This window comes from Gigantopelta aegis, chromosome 12, assembly GCF_016097555.1.
Source record: "Gigantopelta aegis isolate Gae_Host chromosome 12, Gae_host_genome, whole genome shotgun sequence".
NCBI classification, from domain to species: domain Eukaryota; kingdom Metazoa; phylum Mollusca; class Gastropoda; order Neomphalida; family Peltospiridae; genus Gigantopelta; species Gigantopelta aegis.
In genome coordinates, this window is record NC_054710.1 from 32,425,341 (window position 1) to 32,445,010 (window position 19,670).

Sequence of the window (19,670 nt, forward strand, 5' to 3'; positions counted from 1 at the left end):
CCAATATAAGGGCATAATATTCACTAGCCTTACCCTGTAATGAAAAACAAAGTTCCTCTTTACACCGCTGTGGGGGCCAGTTTGCACACTCGGCCATGTATTGAAATTTGGTCTCAAAAGCCTTCCAACTACTTTTGCCATCATATTCCACTTTCTTGTTGAAATGAAATAACCTTTCCTCCGGCGCACCCCCCCTTACTGGGAACCTCCCCTCCGGATGAAAATTAAATCCATCCCTGTCTACATCACCCCCTCCTTGGCGATATGGGACACGACCCTGATACATCGACCTCCCCTGTGGGTGAACGGTAGAACCACCCCTTTGGGGGTAAAATCCTTCCTCATAAAAAATGGGACTACTCCTGTGCTGAGTACCCCCCTCTGGGTATGACAGTGGACCACTCCTGTGTGGGTAACCACCCTCCGATGACGGACCGAAATCGCCCCCGTTTGGGTTAACCCCCTCTGGGCGTGAAATGGTACCAACCCTGTTCGGGTAACTACCCTCTGGGTAAGACTCATGACTACCCCTGGCCGGTTTACCCCCCTCTGGGCATGGGTAAGTACCACCCCCTTTCGGGTAACTCCCCTCTGGATAGGAAGCAACGTCACCCCTGGGTGGATTACCCCCCTCTGGGATGAAAACCAAACTGCCCCTATTGGCATTTGTCCTCTCCCCCGAATGAATACAAAGACCCCCGTCAACGGTGTCCCCCCTTCTACGGTACGGACCCCGTACTGACTGAACTGTGATACCTAGAATTTCTGTCTACGTACCCAGAACTAGGAGGTGTCAGAATAGAAATGTGGCCTACTTCGTGCGGGCTAACCTGCAAATCCGGGGATTGACTTTCCCCCATAGCCCCATCATTGTCACGAAAAGACATACCGGGAACTGTTCCCAGAAAAACACAATAAATAAACGCAAAGTATTTCGAACTTTCAAAAAATACTTTATTCCTCTGCACTGAAGCCGAACCGTAAATTTGAAATCCTCCCCCACACAAACAAAATTATTACGTCATTTAATCAGAAAAACTTCAAGAATGCAATATTCTATAAAAATATCAATAAAAACACTGTGAAAAACTTCCTATTACTTTGAGAAAATTAATTCGCGAAAAAATTCAATATGGCGGCCAATTAAAAATTTTCCTTTTTCCTGAAAATAATTAAACCCAAAGACAAAAGACAATTAATTTTAAAAAATTTGTAATTAATAGATTAGCAGATGCGTTCAAATGCTCGCAGCGCCATTGTAGTGATTTTTACCGAGTATTTAGATTGTAATTAAGGGGTACTTACGGTTTATCTACTTGGTAGTTTCACTGCTTCTGGCCTTCTTTTTGTTCAGATGCAAGAGTGCGGGCTTCGCCTTCCAGAATCGTCTGCTGTCGTTTTGTTCCCATGTGACGCTCCTCGTCCAATGGGTGAGTCACTTTTTCCCGCCATTCCCTACATGGTAAGGCACCAGTAGATTATTTGTCTCCAGGGGTGTCAGGCGGCGGACCAGTTCCAACTTTGACATCCGGTCGTCGACTGGTCGCGAGTCACCACACTTATTATTCTTTAAACTCAGGTAATGAGCGCATTTTAGTGCCCCCCCCCCCCTACCCCCCACTCCGAGGTTTTTTTTTTCAATCAAATTGTTATCTATCAGTTTTATAAATATATTCACAATGAAGGTGTGTTGTTTTAACCATTGCTTTATGAATTAAATTAACGTAGTTTGTTTGTTTACAAACATACCCCAAAACTTGTTTCAAGACGTAATGTAACGTAATTAACATGTGCAGACTTTTGTACCGAACAGACTAAGGTGGCAGGGGTGCACACATGTGAAATTGTGATGGTTGCCCACATATTTCATAAAACATTTTATGAATATAATTTTGAACTGTCTTTAAAATGAAACTGAAATTTAATTTTTTTAAACTATTATCATTACTTATCAGTTTAGTTTTATTTCTTTTTTAACATTATTTATCTACAGGTCATCTTCGCTTAGGCTGAAAAAAAAGTGTGTTTTGTTTAACGACACCACTGGAGCACAATGATTAATTAATCATCGGCTATTGGATGTCAAACATTTAGTAATTCTGACTCGTAGCCATCAGAGGAAACCCGCTACATTTTTCCTAATGCAGCAAGGGATCTTTTATATGCACTTTCCCACAGACAGGAAGGCACATACCACAGCCTTTGTCTGGTTGTTGTGCACTGGTTGGAACGAGAAACAATCCAATCAGCTGAATGGATCCACAGAGGTGGTTCGATCTCGCTTGGGCTGTCACAGTCATAATACTTGATGAACTCAGGGCTCATCCAAGATTAAAAATACCTGTTGCCAAAAAAATTGCCAAATGAGATTTTTATTTACCATAATGAAAATGTTTTAGCCAAAATTGTTTTGTGTAATACTGTATAGAGTATTTATATATGAATACATGGCTGTTAACAAAAGTAAAATGTTGTGACTGAAATTTCAAGGTACAGGGCATTGCCCTGGTTGGGGGTTTAGATGGCGGATGTCAGTGCCATGATTATATCACAATTCAAAATGGTTGTGTTTTATATGACAATTGTAGTCCACTTCAAACATGTATTTCTCCCAACCCAAACCGTTTTTATTTTATTTTTATTGGACAAAAACATTAATTTGATGGGTCCTGCAGTGAACCTATATTAATAAAAATAGTCCTATTAGGCTGACATTTGCTGGGGTGTTCTTTCATAAGCTACGGGCATTTTTTTAAAGTTTGCATTATTACTTGATATTATTTATTTAGGCTTGACCGCCAACTAATGGACGACAAATCAAATATTCAAATACATTTACATCGGGTATAGTCTTATTGCAAATTCATTATGGTCGTTAAAAATTGGGGTAAAAGCCAATGTCTGATACTGCATTACGCTAACGTTGAATAGTCCTCTGTTCATCTCTGTGTTCATTTAACAATACGTAACGCAAAATCTTGCAGTTTTAATACCCCTCTCGCTCGTGTAACGTTTTGTGACCGTGTCATATTTTACTTTGGGGTCTTTAGTAATACATATATGTTAAAATAAAACGGCAATGACTGGTTGCATACTTTATTAATTAACATTACGTTGCACAATAACACCCCCCCCCCCCCCCCAAAAAAAAAAAAGCACACAAAAAACAACGTTTTGTCACACATCCCATAATTCCCACTCTCCTTAGTGCACGTTGCGTAATTCTCGAATGACCCCAGTATTCAATCGTAAATAATAAAGAAGTAACATACCGCTGGTCGGTAAATGTTAATTTTTTACGAGATCAATTTTATTTTAAAGTTTCAATATCTATAATACGCAATCTAATAATCTCCCAGCAGAACTATTATATTGTAACAGTGTTCAAACTCGCACGTGCTGTCCGTCACTTGGTGTGACATCGGGTACGGCCATTACTTCAAAGGGAGTGTGTAGCACATTTAAATTTGGGGTTTTTTTCACTTAATTTACAACTACTGTAGTAACTGTTGTTGGTTGTTTTTGTGTTTGTGGTTGTTTTTGTTTTTTTGTTGTTGTTTTTTTTTAATTACAAAAACCGTACCAAACATGATTTAAAATAATAATAATAATAATAATAATAAATATCTGGAAAAAAAAGTACGAAACACACCTTTTTACAAAATAAGATCGTCTGCTTAAAACAGCACAGCAAATGGTAGTGCAGGATGCACATTAAGTCAATACTTTTACTTTCTACGTCCGTTCGGACTAAGTAAATAGCGATAGATCCCAAATATGTGTTAACGCAAATGGTTGTATTCTTCTGCCAAAAATATATTATATCAGACAATGTAGGCATTATTACTAAAAACTATGATACAACAGACTGTATCACAACAGGATACACCTAATTTGCATATCCAGGTCAGAGTTGTTCGTCACGTGTTCGTAATCGATCGGAAAACCAAAACGAAACTTTTTTCGATGTCAGTTTTTAAAAAAATATACAATTAGCTAAATTTGTAAACATTTTTATGAGCTCAAGTGTCCACGATAAGAGCAACTTTGGGAATCTTTATTGGGAAACTATTGGGTCGAAGGGTCTAATTGGGGAAAAGTTTGATATTGGATTGGGAATTTACGTCACTGGCCCCAAAATGTATGGTAGATTATACCCTGGGATGGGTCCCTAAAGGGGGTCAGTGGGGCAAAGACAACGTCCGATGCGATCGGGTTGACATTACGGAAACCGAAAACGGCCGAAGTGATTCTCATTTAAAAAAAAAAAAAAAAAACCTGACTGAAAAAATAATTTCCACAATTTCAAACGGACAGTTAACAGCCATGTGAATACGAAACTTGTATCTTTTTCAGCTAATTATGTACAAACTGGAATACATCTGAAAAACAAAATTATCCCCGATCAAAATCAAAGACAGCAATGGGGTTAGGGGCAGTTAATATATTACTTTGATTTTTCAGTGGGTGAGGGGAAATATGCAGAATTGGAAGCCAATGCCCTCTGCAAACACACCCAACATTCTAAGGCCTATGGCATTAATAAAACTCTGAGAGCCAATACTCTTCTTCTTTTTTTAAACAGTGCTCATTATTTCTGTAAAAACAGAAATCTTTATTTTGGTTTGAACTGCTTTTAATTGTATTTTAAAATAACCCATCTATTCCACACCCCAACAATTTCGTAATTTTCGCCATTTTGTTGATTTCCGCGTTGTGTTAAATGCTTGTTGTTGATTTCAGATGTAAAATACGTAGCCTAAGAATGCTGACTTCACGTTATGACAACTATCCGTTTACGTCAAAAGGTTTTGATTAAAAAGATAATGAATTCAAATTTTACGGTCTTTTTAAAATCTAGCTAACTTTTGAGATGTCACCTCACAGTCAACAAATTTATATAATATTTTATCTAACAAATATCATGATTATTGTAAACTAATTGTATTCAGTGTATGTTTAACCGCAATTTGTATAAATACTGCATGTCCCTTTCCCTCGATCGCGAAATGCATGAGTGCGAAATTAACAAAGACAACGGAAATAAATAAACGAAACAGCAATTAAGTATTCATTAATGCGAACAACTATTTGGTGGTGGGGGTTTTTGTCACAAATTTACATCAAGATTTACTTGCGTGTAATCGTATTGTTTAATGTTTGCAACAATGTCTTTTGACACGTGCAAGTTTCGGTTGATTGTCAAGCGTGACCTATATGCACACTGAGAACAGTCAACGAACGTTTTCCAAACGTTCACGAACTATGCGATTGGTTCCCGACGTGGACATTGGGTCTAACGTGAAGCGCATAAACCAGTTTAGCGGACGTTTTTGTTTTGCTCGGTCTACCTGAACTCGGCCCTAGCCTACTTGTCTTTGGCCCTGAACTAGCATCTGTATTGAAACTGACACGCAGTTTCGGTCCGTTTTTATTACTTTGGCTCAAAGTCTTTACAGAGTTAAAATAACACGCTACAGATTTTTCAGACTTTTCTTGCATAATTGTTGCCGTTAAAATTAATAACTGTGATTATTAAAATAAGCAAACATTGTTATGCTGAATTCTTGATGACACCGCTTCTCGTTACCAGTCGCGAGATCCCTGTTAATATTTGGTATTATTATTATATGTTAGGTGTCGGATAGATTATGTAACCGATTGTTCACATCGGAAGATAGAAAATGGCTTAGCCAAATTTTTAGCTCAGAACTGGATGCTTGTTGGTGTAGTTTGTGGCCTTTCACATGTCTTGTGCCCTTTGCTAATAGCCACCATTCTGAAACGTATCTGTCTGCATTAGACTCGTCAAAATCTTGCACGGTGGACGCTGAGTGGAAGGCAGCGTTAGGGTGGATATGTATATTGCCTGTCAGTCAAGTTATCAGTTTCGATACTTTTGAATTGCCCGTGACTGTCTGAGTATCGGGAAGTTTTGTTTTTCATTTTACTTGTTTTATGATTTTCTTGGTTGCCCGCCGGGGCAACTGTTTGACAAAGAATGGTTGCCCGCAACATATTTTGGTTGTCCCAGGCGCGCGGACAACCGATTTGTGCACCCCTGGTAGCGTATTTTCGAAATTATCGTAACTGCAAAATATCGAAAATACATCGTAGATCCTACGACAGGTTTTTACCTGTCGTAGACTAGAAACCAATATGGCGTCTTACTTCTTATTCCATTGTGCTGTTAACGATCATGGAAAAGATACGGCTCCCCAGTTTCGTTAGTCCGGTTCTTGTTGTATTCAAAACCTGTGGCGCCATGCTTCAACCGTTTATCAACCAAAATAGTGCAAAAATATGGACACACAAACCAAAAATGTATAACCTACCGTACTCGCTAAATCCCGATTGAAGAACTTGCATTATTAATAGCCCAGGCTTGTACTCTGTAAGAGAGCTAGATGAATATTTGGAAGGTTATAAGCTCTCATTACAGCCAGAGACCAAGCTATGTAATTTTTGCGCAGACCCTGCCCACCAAAAAGTGGTCAAAGATTCCCGCTCTAATAACAAAACAATCCTGTTTGACGTCAGAAACCTTTACATCGATCATTTTCGTGTTCCTTGATTAAAAAAAAATCCACATAATATATTAATCACTAATACACACACTACAGAAAGAGAACCGACAGCACCCACATTCAACTTCGGCAAACTTCGGACAGCAGCATTATAAGGTCACTGACCTAATATCGTGACATAGCTTCTAATGATCGCCCACTCAGTGATTCCGTCTTCCAGGGGCCGTCTCATACAATACTACGACAAGTGCACGACAATCACCAAAAAAAGTTTGTTTTGTTTAACGACACCACTAGAACACATTGATTCATTAATCATCGGCTATTGGATGTCAAACATTTGGTAATTTTATCAGTGTTAGAGAGGAAGCTTGCTACATTTTCCTATTGTGATGACGTCATATTTATATACTTTTTACAATTTTTACATTTTTTTTTAATGATACCACTAGAGAACATTGATTTTATATTAATTACGTCACATATTTTAGACGTGTTCACTCCTCTTGGAGAGTATTCCATTAAGAAAAAAGGCAGACGGCAGAAAACTGCATGTATTTTGCCCTATGCTATCTCGGCGAAATCGATACTGCTGACATTGTAGACCCTTGAACCGTCAACTTGGTCTATTCTAATTGCTAATGACGTCACTTTCTAATGACGTCATTAGCTTTTTTGGGGTCTTATTTTCATTTAATACTGAAAAAAGAATGTAAATAAGCAATCAAAATACAGAACACACTCGCCATCAGTTTACAATTCCTATTTATTGCACAAGTTTATTTTTGCACAAGAATATATACCACGAGACCCCGTAGCGGTCGAGTGGTGTGTTCTTTCACAAAATAAACTAGAGCAATAAATGGGAAGCGAAAACAACGTATGTAAAGTTCTGTATTTGTTACATATCTTCTTTTATGTTTTACCAAAACTGTTTTTAATTTAATGTCATAACAACACTTTGTTAAATCTATGATTAAAACTCTTTTCATGGCTTTACTTAACGTTAAGAATCATACTCTGCGGCAGCCTTGTGCAATGTTTGAACTACGATGTGACGTCATGATACAAAAGACCCTAACTGCAGTAAAAATAAAAAGGGAATTCTCCATTTAAAAGTGCCGGTCCAAATAGCACATATGTGCGATACAAAATAAATTGCTAATAAACAGCGTTACGTAACGTACTTTTTTAATTGTAAACTGATGGCGTCTACAGTCAGATTGTAGCCAGGTATTTTGTTCAAGAAATACTAAATATACAGTTAGCTCCGTTGATTTATTATCTGTGGTATTATATTTGTTTTAAAGATACAGTTAGCTAACGCCTTCGGTCAAAAATGACATTTGCGCGATCAAATAGACAATAACACTCGCAAATCTAAAAACTCCATATGGTTATCTCCTAATTACAAAATGTTTTGGGTTATTTAATGTAATTTTCATAAACACTGTCACGGAGACAGTGTTTAACTTAACGGAGGTAGTTATTGCTAACAACATGGAACGCCTTGTTTCCATACTATGGAATTTACTACAAGTTATTTATTTCTGAGTTGATTGTTTTCTAAATTACATACAAAAACAGTATGTTTTTGTTATTTCCAAAACACTTTTTTTACTTTTGCGCTTATGTCAAATTAAACTGAAACTGGGACGAGGGATTCAGCTTTAGTTTATAGCCTATCCCTGTGTCAAAATTACAAACAATTTGATATCCAATAGCCGTCCATGTGTTCTAATGGTGTCGTTAAACAAAACAAACAATAGTTTTTGTATGATATAGAGACTCAGTTTGAGTAGTTCTTTGGACTTGTTATAAGAGGTAGCTTGCGCTCGTTGTTTTTTATTATGTAAATTAAAAATCCATGAGTTTGTAGAATTTGTATTTAAATATCATATTCTTTGTTTTACTGAAACAAAAAAATAACCAAAAGAAAACAAAACAAAAAACAAACCCAGATCAATCATCAGACAGCATTATTTCTGAATAACGGCGGGGGAATTTTTTTTTTAATTCATCAGGTGGAATAGCCATTTGTATAGAAAAAGAATTTATGGTCTTGTACTATAGACTTAAATATCAGAAACAATTCTGATAAATATGTCTTGGCTTAGCATTTCTCCAGATTGGCCAGTGAAAACTAAAAAACATTTGGTCCAATAGCCAAATACGAGCAAGATATAAATGAACGTAGAGCACTGGTTTCAATGTATAAAACAAATCATTGCAAAAACAAATGTGTGAATAATTTGTCGGGTGTTTTTTTCTCGTTTTTTTTCTTTTGGGGGGGGGGGGGGGAGTTAGGTTTTTGTTTGTTTTTTGTTTTGTTTAATAACCTTTACATCTCGACTGAATGTAAAAGTTATAGCGAGACTAACGGGTCGAGATTAACGGAGAGAGTTACAGTAACGGGCAAATGACCTTTGAATCATGACCCCGGACCCCCCCCCCCCCCCCCCCACCCCCCGCATATTTTGGGCTGCTTGAACCTTTTACTATTAAACATTGCACTGTATTTAATATAATGAGGCAGCATTATTCAAATATGGTTCAGTATATCTGCCTATACTATACTCAACAAAATTAATTAAGGTCCAATAACTATTTTAGCATTTTCCATTAAATATGGGGGGGGGGGGGGGATACAACTGAAAGTTGTCAGCATTGTGGCATGTTCTTAAACTTAATGACTTAAATAACAATTTTGAGGGAACGCAGTGACAAAACACAAATGTGTAACAAATACTTGCCTAATGCTCATAAGTATGTGAAATACCCAGTGTTTTTTGCGTGTATAACCAGTAAAAGTTTACTGAAACAATGTATAGAAGCCGTATATATGACCAAAACAGGCTAAAATATTATGACAGTAACAAAGAATTATATTATAATATAAGAAAGTTTACTAGCCCTTAATTAATTTTGTTGAGTATACATGTATGTGCATCAATATGAATATGTCCCTCTTTACTAAACACCAATGTTAAAAATTTAAAGCATCAGTTTTGTGTACCTACCATAATTTAGTGTACAAGTCATCTATCTCACAGAAGTTCATCTTATACTAGTCTGTGTTTGTAATATTTTTAGATTTGCCTTTATATTTACATTGTGCTTAACTTATGCTCAGGTGTATATAATTAGTTTCTACATCAAATATTGTCTAGGAAAGTTTTGACTTCCTTTCATATTTCATGCAATTAAAATATGTCTTTCATGTTCACAATTTCTGGTATGCTCCTTCTTCAGGCTCTGCTCTGGTTCCACCATCAGTATGTCCATCAGCTCTCATGGTATAATATCACCATTTCATCTCTAGTGTTCCTTTGGTTGGGGAATAGCCTGGACTGCCTGGCATGACTGATACCAAATGACAACTTGGCAATTTGTTCTCTTTATGTGCATTCTCAGAGCATTCTCAGTGAATACATACAGCTAGAGTGGAGAAGGCTGATTTATACTCTACTGTAGTTCAATATTATCATCCTTGGTTTGGCAACAAACATTTCCAGATATTTCTCAAGTCATGATGTTTTTGTATGTTATTCACACCTGCACTCCCATAGAGAAGGTATATGAAATGATCTGCTTCCTAAATAGATGAACATCAATTTTTGCTGAACTTCCATGAGCTAACAAAATTTCAAGGAAGTCTTGGTGTTGCTTGAGAATATTCAAAACCTCCAGTTTTCCATTCTGCATAAAAGCACTGTTGGTATCATAGCCAGTAATGGCAAGCACAGCTGGAATTGCTAGTTGGTGTCTTCCCTGCATCCTTAATGATGTCGTGCACATCTATAAGATGCCTCTTGTTGCCAAGTTGAGTGTATTAAAATTTTCGTATCTGCGATGGTGAACTGGCAGCAATGTACAGACATTGAAGTATAATCTTTGTTTCGGCATCTTCTTGTGTACTTTGCAACACCCCCAGACATGGTTTGCGTTTGAAACATGTACTTTGTCTCACAAATAGAATCCTCTTCCCAAGAAGCTGATAGCAGAGTTTTCTCCTTTTTTTTCATTTAAAAGGTCTTCCAGTCTCTTAAGACCTTTGTAGGGATTCCTTAGATGAAGTGTGGGTTGGAAGAACCCCTTTCACATGAGAAATTTTGTGCCAAACCACGAATGCTGTTATTATGCTACTGTGGATTAGTTGCAAACCTTCCATCCAGTAGATATTCCCTGAAAATATGCTGTACCAATAGAGCAAATTGGAAGAGAGCAAATTGTCATGGTCTCATATAGTATTAGTCATATCACAAAGTCCAGGGTATTCCTCAACCACATAGAAATGGTTGAGAAATGTCTAAAGAAATACTGAAGCTGAATTGGATGGTTTGTGATCTGATAATGCAAGAGCTCTTGACATATTGAGGGAGGAACAAGAGCAAAGGCCCAGAGGGAAAATAGGAAATTACAGATATTGTGAACATAATAGACATTATATATGAGTCAGATGATAAGACTGAAATAGAAAAGAAAGTCAAGTGCTAGATATGTCTGATGACTATATCTGATGTCAATTATATAAACCTAAGCATAAATTAAGCACAATTTAAATACAAATATTTTTAAAAATAGTACAAGCTTCTGTGAGATAGATGAATTGTAAATGTTTTAACACACATGCCGAGGAAAGGTACTTATACTTGGCTGGTACTAAGAACAGAGGGACATCTTCATAAATTTGTGAACATAGTATATAAACTCTATATACTTAACCATATTTGAATAATGAAGCCTCAATATGTTATAGAAAAAAGCCATGTCAATTTGTTTTTGTAATAATAAAAACTTCAGGCAGTCCTAAGTATGTGTATACATATAAATTAATACATTTCTGGCATTGCTTACTATTAATTTATTTTGAGAAGTATATAATTATTCATACCTCATATTATATTGTTTTGCAATTGTTATTAACATCTACTTTATAGAATAAAAGGAAGGATGTAGAAATAGAAAATTGTAAACTTCACATATATCATATTTGGGTCACATAAAATGATTGAGAATTGGCAATGCATGTTAGATTTTTATAGTGCTAGATATTTGCCTGATGACAATATTCTATGTAGATATCAATTACATACACCAAAACATAAGTTAAGCATAATATAAATAGAACTGCAATTCTAAAATATTACAAAAAGCAACAACAAAAACCTAGCTATTGTAAGATGAACTGTTGTGAGATAGATAAATTGTGTATGTAATGCAGACTTGCCTAGAATGGTATGTAAATTCACTTTTTAATGTTTGTTAGACTTGTGTGTAATATAAAAAAATATTCAAAATATCAATGTAAATGGTTTAGACAGCATGCACTGCACCATATTTAAGCTGCATTCAGATATTAAATACAATACAATAATAAAAGGATCAGAATGTTTTAGGTACAGTATGTATATATACACATGTACATAGAGAATTACGTATATCGGGAATTGTAACTTTTGCTGGTGAGTATACCCCCGGTACTATATCCATACCACATATATTGCATTGCTTTGTGGTTTGTTGTTATGAACATGTAAGTTAGCATGAACAACATTCATAATTTGGTCTTAAACCTGTTCAAAATATGTATGCATGTTAACTTTAACATTGCCATGCAGTTTTTTCATATACTATGTTTGTAATACTCAGAACATTTCAAATTCATTGACTCACTATACTTAGTCAGATGCCAAACATTTATTATTTTTTGGTGGAATACAATCACCAGTAACCCAGCTTTAAAGTAAAAGCAGTGATATAGTCCAGAATTATTTTCAAATATTTTCAAAAATTATGTGGAACATTCACCTTGATCAGAAATTTGCCCTGTTAAAAATAAATAGGGTGCCTACACTCAAACGTGCCCTACAGGCACACCCACCAACGGATTGCCTGCAGACAAGCCGATTCGAATATGTCTATGGATAGGCTTCAAAGATATACTCATCTTGAACAATCCCTATATGGGGGGGGGGGGGGGGAGAGGGTATAATGGGCCCACGGTCTATGTCATCTTGTCTGTGGGATGATGCATATAAAACATCTGTTGCTACTAACGGTTTCCTCTCTAAGACAATATGTCAAAAATTACCAAATGTTTGACATTCAATAGTCGATGATTAATAAATCAATGCGATCTAGTGGTGTCTTAAACAAAACAAACTTTTATTATAAGCAAATGTTGTTATTGGCGTCATATTTTCTAACTGAATAATTGATATGATTTACAGGTTTTGCACATACAGCTATTGATTGTATGAATGGTGGAAGACCTGGAAAGAGTCTAACGTTAATCTGCAAAATAACCGGTACTATAGTTAGTGGATTCCGATGGCTCCGACCTAATGGTGGATCAACACAACTGATCATACTGTGCAACACTGCAAATACGGTATGTGATCCATCTGGGGGCATAACTGGATACACTGATACTATTGTATCACTATCACAACATGATCTAACCATTCACTCTTTTAGTAATGAAGTAGATGTTGGAGAATGGATTTGTCGTGATGGACCAGTTGGAGCTGGTCCATTTTCATGCAACATGACTCTCAACAGTAAGTTCACTTTACTGTGTTTCTGGTGTTGTCATTATGTTATTGTTGCGGGTTTTTTTTTTTGTTGACTTTTGTGTGTGTGTGTGTGTGTGTGTGTGTGTGTGTGTGTTTTGTTTTTAATAAATCAAAAGCAAAACAACTGGTACTACAGTCGTTGGAATCATATTGTTCCGACCAAATGGTGGATCACCAGGAGTGGTTATACTATGTGACTCTGCAAAGACGATGTGTGGCACAGCAGGGGGCATGACTGGCTACACCGATACTGTTGTATCACCCACACAGCATAATCTAACCGCCCACTGTTGTTATTGTTATTTTGGGGGTTTGTGTGTGTGTGTGTGTGTGTGTGTGTGTGTTTGTATTTTGTTTTTAATAAATCGTTATACCTGGTTCCATTGGTGACATGTTTAATTGCAGCCAACTGTTAGACCTTTCCAAACAAAATTGTTTACAATTAAATTTTAAAGAAAACATACCAGTTTTTAAACAATTCACAATAATAATTAATGAAAATGTTGAGGTTTTTTAATTTTTGTTCAGATAAAATTACAAAATACAGTTCTCGTCAACCAAATACCTATATATTTTAGAACACGAATATAGCAACTGTTTGATATAAGTTGAGAAAATAAATAGTTATAATGGTACAATTTATTGTTTTGTTTAAAGAACAAAATTCATTCAGATTTTAATAATTACTTGAAACAGACTCATACAAAAAAATAACTGTGTTAAAACATATTATCCTGAACATATATACTGTGATTTTCACCCAGTTGGAAGAAACATTAAATGATAGCTATAACATTTTAGCTGCTATAAAACATTATAATCAGTTCCGTAGGAACGATATCTGGAGTTGGGGCACAATCTGTAGTCGAGGGACACAAGCCATATTTTAAACTGGATTTATAAAAGTGGGGCTACTGTCCTCCCCCTCTGGCTTCTCGGTTGCTACCGACCTGAGAATGGCCAGAAATGTAAATATATTGCATATACTGATATTTATATTGGAAGCAAGGATATGTTGCCAAAAGACACATATAAGTTTCATTAATAAAAGATTAGACTAGCCACAGCTTGATACAAGTGCAAATAAAGAAAGAATCAAACAAAGAAAATAAATTTAATAATAAATAAATAAATACATTTAAATAATGATAAAAATGTAAACTTCGTAAATACCCGATATGTCAAATGAAGTTGTATGTGACTGATATAAGTGATAGTAAAAAGTAAATTTAAAAAAGAAGAAATATAATAAAACAACTAAACAAAATAAGATAAATAAATAAATATAGTTTATTACCGGAGTGTGTTTCTGTATAATATAATACCTAGCATTTCCAATGTAATCAAAGTATGTGATATTTCTCAGATCACATACTTTCAGAATTTGATAACTTTGCAAATTAGATGTAAATTAATCAAGGCCACGGTGCTACGTCTATTGGCATTTAAGCAAATGTATTAAGGTGACACTCCAGAATTGACGTATGCATCAACAGTCGTGAAACAAATAAATGTCAATAGCAACTTTATTTTGAAAGTTGTCCAATGTTATGAAAACAAAAAACTGCCATGCACTGGTTTATTTTTATGTTAGAATATCCGACGTCGTTCCCATTCAAAACGACACCGCATCTCATACTCATGCGTCATTTGAATATATCGATCGATGGTTGACTGGTATATATAGTTTATACGTTGTACAATATATTAAGTTTGATGTTATATGATAAAGAATTTAATACCCTCGTCTGTTTCGGTATCGTCAAAAGCATATATTAGGAATAGACATAATGTATTATGCTCCGCAGAGGCTCGCATAATAAAAGTTTAATTCCTAATATATGATATTGACGATATATACACACACTCGGGTAATGGCATCTATATATTGTTTTTAATTTCGTTATAATCAGATATTTCTAATGAAGTTGTATGTGTCTGGTACAAATTATAGTTATTGTTATATTGTTTTTAATTTCGTTATAACCAGATATTTAGAATAAAGTTGTATATGTTTTGTATAAATGATAGTTAAAATTAAATACAAGAAAAAACAACTTTAACTAATTGTGACGGTACATGCTCTTAATTTCTTTTCGCCTGTGGCGATATTAAATGTTAGAGGGCCGTGTGCAGTTCCAAATTGCACTTAAGCCCAGATGGGCAACTTGTTACATGATACCTTTGCGCGACGGTCATCGAGCTTTCTATTACACACCTAGCGCAGGTGTGGAGGCCATGTGGCCAGTAGTTACGTAATAACTCCGCTAGTGCTGTTTATGATCAGGGAATTGCTCGCGGAATGGCGACAGCCAGTCTGACGATCAGAGAAAAATATGCCGGCATGGTGGCTGTGGAAAATCCACATGATACGTGAGGTACCGCCTTGTACCCCCAGGCGATATTCGCTGTCTCTGAGAGTTTGAATAAATAGCAAGGATTTTAGATATATCGAGGAGAAACATTTGGAAGTATCCAGGGGAACGGTCGTCGTCCACTGAACGATCTATATTAGTTCAGACGGGACTTTGGTAAATATATATTTTCTGCTCTGTGTATAACCTTGATGTGATTGATGTGACTTTAAATATTTTAATACTGTATTATACCAATATTATTTAGACGGTGCTGCCGGTCATCTGACGCAGTAATCTGTAGGCTCACTGTCATAAATAATTATAAAAAGCTTAACCAGTCATCCTAGAGGACTTAGGTAAACTGTAGGTTATTGTCTTTATTGTGATAGGTACCAGTATCAATTCTGTGTTACAAGGTTACTGAATGAGTAGTTAGGGTTAATTAAAAATTAACCAGTTAGGACTAGAGCTGTAATTCCTTTATTAATTAAGTTACCCAGGAAGCGTTTCTCAATTATCACCCGTGTGGGTGTTGTGTCACGGTGAAGTGATTAGCATATTGTGTAAACTAGACACCTAGAGATTAACTAATTAAGTGATCAGTTCCTGGGTTGTTATTATTGTTGTTATTAATTAACTACTGCGGCAGTACATTGGTCTGCGTAGGTTAATACAGATTCCAAAGTGTATTGTGTTTTTGTTGTGTTTTCTAGTGAACTAAACGTGCTATAATAATATATACTTTATATAAGATCTTATCTCTGATCATACCTAGACGAGCCACATTAGGGTATAACCGCCCGTTACAGAGAGATCTAATAGATATACAGTTAGGAGAGATATTTGGACAATCGTGTTTTATTCAGTTATTCCGACGCCATATAACCGTAAATAAAAAATGTGTTGAGTGCGTCGTTAAATAAAACATTTCCTTCCTTCCTTCCTTATTCAGTTACGGGTATTATAGAATCCCCGTGACACTAATAAAGATACACACGCGCACGCACGCACGCACGCACACTAACAACTTCATTTAAAATATCTGGTCCCGACCGAATTGCTATACAAAAAAGTAATATTGGCCTTCGAAAACTCAAACTTCGAACATTCGATAATCTCGATCTCTCGACATAATTCTTTGGTCTCACCATGAATATTTAATAGATTATGCACCTCTAAAATTTGACGCGTTTGGATTGCTCAAACTGTCGTTGCCGATGTTATTTTAAAGACGAATTAATGTTTAATCACCTGCAAAATTATTATATCATTTACTTCATGTTTCAAATTTGAACTGTAATATATTAATTTAGAAAGCCCAACTCCCTGAAACTCCAATGGAGTTGAAGCAGCGGGTTTCCACTCATTACATGCGTGGTACTTAAAGGGACATTCTTAAGTTTGCTGCATTGTAAGATGTGTCTGACTAATACAATATTTTTACGATTAAACTTGCATATTAGATATATTTTCTTGTTTAGAATATCAATGTCTGTATATTCAATGTGTTTCTGGTCGTCATAATATTTGTTGGAAGCCCAAACTGAATTTTGTATTCAAATAATTTCGTACATAGGAAAAAAACATTTGTTTTGCAAATAAAATGAAATTTAACCTAGTACAAATATTAGAACGATCAGAAACACGTTTAATATACAGCCACTAATATTTTATGCAGAAAAATATAGTTGACATGTAATTACAATCGTTAAAAAGTCTCTGTTAGTCGATACCACTTAAAAATTGCAGCAAACTCAGGAATGTTCCTTTAATATAACCATAAGCAAAAACTGTTTTTAGTTATTTGGTAAGTAAAATCGTTTTCGTTTCTTTCAATTAGGGACACAATCTTCAAAGTTGGGATTTGTGTGCGTGGGGGAGGGGGGAAAGGTCCTCTACTTCAGCCCCATTAATGTAGATTGTGTGTCACATTTATATGAAATATTTATTCATATTTGTTTTCAGCTCCTCCAGATCCCAACCCAGAGAGTCAGGTTTCGGAATCCACCATTATCATACTACTAGTAGTGATAGGTGTTCTACTGGTCGTCACTGTTGCAATATCGTGGTTGTGTTACAAGAGGTAATCCAATCTGTTTAATATTATTAAAACTATGTGGTTGTATTTCTTGTTTGATCAGCTGAAAACAACATGGCAGTTTGTTATTTGTTTTAAATGCATCTAATTTGTGGCAATCCCACAAAATAAATGTACACACACAGAGAGAGACTCCCTCTCTCTCTCACTCTCCCTCCCTCTCCCCCCCCCTCTCTCTCTCTCTCTCTCTCTCTCTCTCTCTCTCTCTCTCTCTCTCTCTCTCTCTCTCTCTCTCTCTCACACACACACACACAGACACACATATACACAGAAACTCAAAAAAAAGAACCGGTGCTCTCTCTCTCTCTCTCTCTCTCACACACACACACACACACACACACACACACACACACACACACACACACACGGATAGGGTTACATGTTGATATTAGTTACATTATCCACTATTGTGTAAAGAAGAATAGTAGTTGATGTCATGTACTTCCAAACAAGAATACTGTGACATGTTTACAGACATGGTAATACTGTATTAGCAGTTGCTGACCACACAATACGACTTGATGGGCATTGAAATAAGCATGTACAGATTAAGACAAACTACAGGCCTGGTAACCTATGGTTTACTACACATTTATCACATTTACATTATTATCACTATTAAAGTACATAGGAGACAAACTGATACTTTGTTATTCATTCATGGTACTTTTCTTACTGTACTGATACTTGAATATATATATTTGATAAAAGGAACAATTGATCAAAAGTTAAGGGTTGTAGGTTTGGGTCAACTAAGATTTTGTGGAAAACGAATTACTTTTGTAGACGCTCCTGACACGCGGCACGGGCGTAGAAAGGTGCCAAAAAGTGGAGCGGGGTGCACGCACGCACGCACGCAGGAACACACACACATACACACACACACATGCATATATATATGTATGTGTGACATGACAGACACCGCCCCCCCCCCCCCCCCCCCCCCCGCTCCCCACGTCGGTTCGCGGTAACCTCCTGGTAACTTGAATGGCAGCCTCGCCATATTTCGATGCCTGCTTTACTGAGCTGTAAAAACAAAATCATTCCACCATTCAGTAAGTGATGTGTAATAAACCCTAATATGTTTTCCTTAACAGAAGGAAGCGAGGACCGAAATCTGAGCAAGAGAAAGCTGAACAGAGAAGTCAAGAGGAAGGAGATGAGAGAGGCGAAGTTGACAAAGCAGCTGTCGAACCGAAATATTAATTAGTTATAAATGTGCTTACAAGTGAATGCTCGGATCAGTCGAGTTCACCAATCATTGGCCAATTGAAACAGTTAACCAATTAAATCATAAGAGTATAATCTTGCATCACTTTAACAAATTGACAGAGCATAATTAGCATCATGTTATTTCTCTTCCAGTTCTGTGTTGGTGGATGTATTAGTTATTTAATTGATTTTTTGAAAAGTTATTTTACTCTTTATTCGAAGGCTGGTAATGACGTATTTACGTAATACAGACCAGGTGTTGAAATAATATGTATACGTTCAGGGGCCAATCAGTCTGCAGGATGAGTCAAGTTAGGGACCACTTAGGAACCAGTATTTCCATATTCAAAAGCAAACATCTAAATTGTTCCCATGTGTATATAACGATTCTTAATTTTCATATTTCTTGTTCGTCGAAAACACCGATCTCTTATATTCGACTAGTTTTCATTTACCATAGTTAGACGCCCAATAGCCGATGTATTTTTCGTGCTGGACTGTCGTTAAACGTCTATTCTATTCTATTCTATTCTATTCTATTTGACTGGTTTTCTTTACTGTGTTTAGGTGTGATACAAGGGATCCATATATTTCATTTTTCAAATAATAAACTGCTTGTATCGTGCATTTTCTTTGTTTTGTTACACTATATATAAAATAAAAGAAACATGCGAAAAGTGACTTACGTCGACTTTAGTATTGCTGTTTTTAAAGTTAACTTTTATAGCCTGGTCGTTGAAGGGTTTGACCCGCATTAACATATACAGACCTTATTTTGTATTTTCTGGTACAACATATGTGAAATCCGCTTTGGGGATTTTCTTTTTCTTTTTAAAACGTATTTATTTTGTTCTCTTGTTACAATACTAGTATATTACAGTTGTGTATATTAAAGACG

The 19,670-nt window shown here is 36.0% G+C and overlaps 1 protein-coding gene across 2 annotated transcripts; it reads left to right on the forward strand.

Annotated features, from left to right (window-relative positions):
• Positions 1 to 734: 734 nt before the first annotated feature.
• LOC121386963 lies at positions 735 to 19,423 on the forward strand. Of its 2 annotated transcripts, none has more exons than XR_005959749.1 (4): positions 735 to 1,430; positions 12,761 to 12,921; positions 17,428 to 17,545; positions 18,658 to 19,423. XR_005959749.1 is itself a non-coding variant. In XM_041518016.1 (4 exons), the coding sequence occupies exons 1-4, from the start codon at positions 1,355 to 1,357 to the stop codon at positions 18,764 to 18,766; spliced, it is 633 nt and encodes a 210-aa protein (XP_041373950.1). In that variant the 5' UTR covers positions 735 to 1,354; the 3' UTR covers positions 18,767 to 19,423. The 2 variants fall into 2 exon arrangements, 1 of the variants encoding a protein (XP_041373950.1); XM_041518016.1 differs by having other exon boundaries at positions 12,761 to 13,090.
• Positions 19,424 to 19,670: the final 247 nt, after the last annotated feature.

Excerpts from the sequence above, each read along its gene's own strand:
- LOC121386963 (XM_041518016.1), top strand. The coding sequence starts at position 1,355 with ATGCAAGAGTGCGGGCTTCGCCTTCCAGAATCGTCTGCTGTCGTTTTG. Across the intron at positions 1,431-12,760 it reads TGACGCTCCTCGTCCAATGG|GTTTTGCACATACAGCTATT; the intron begins GTGAGTCACTTT and ends TATGATTTACAG. Across the intron at positions 17,546-18,657 it reads TCGTGGTTGTGTTACAAGAG|AAGGAAGCGAGGACCGAAAT; the intron begins GTAATCCAATCT and ends TTTCCTTAACAG.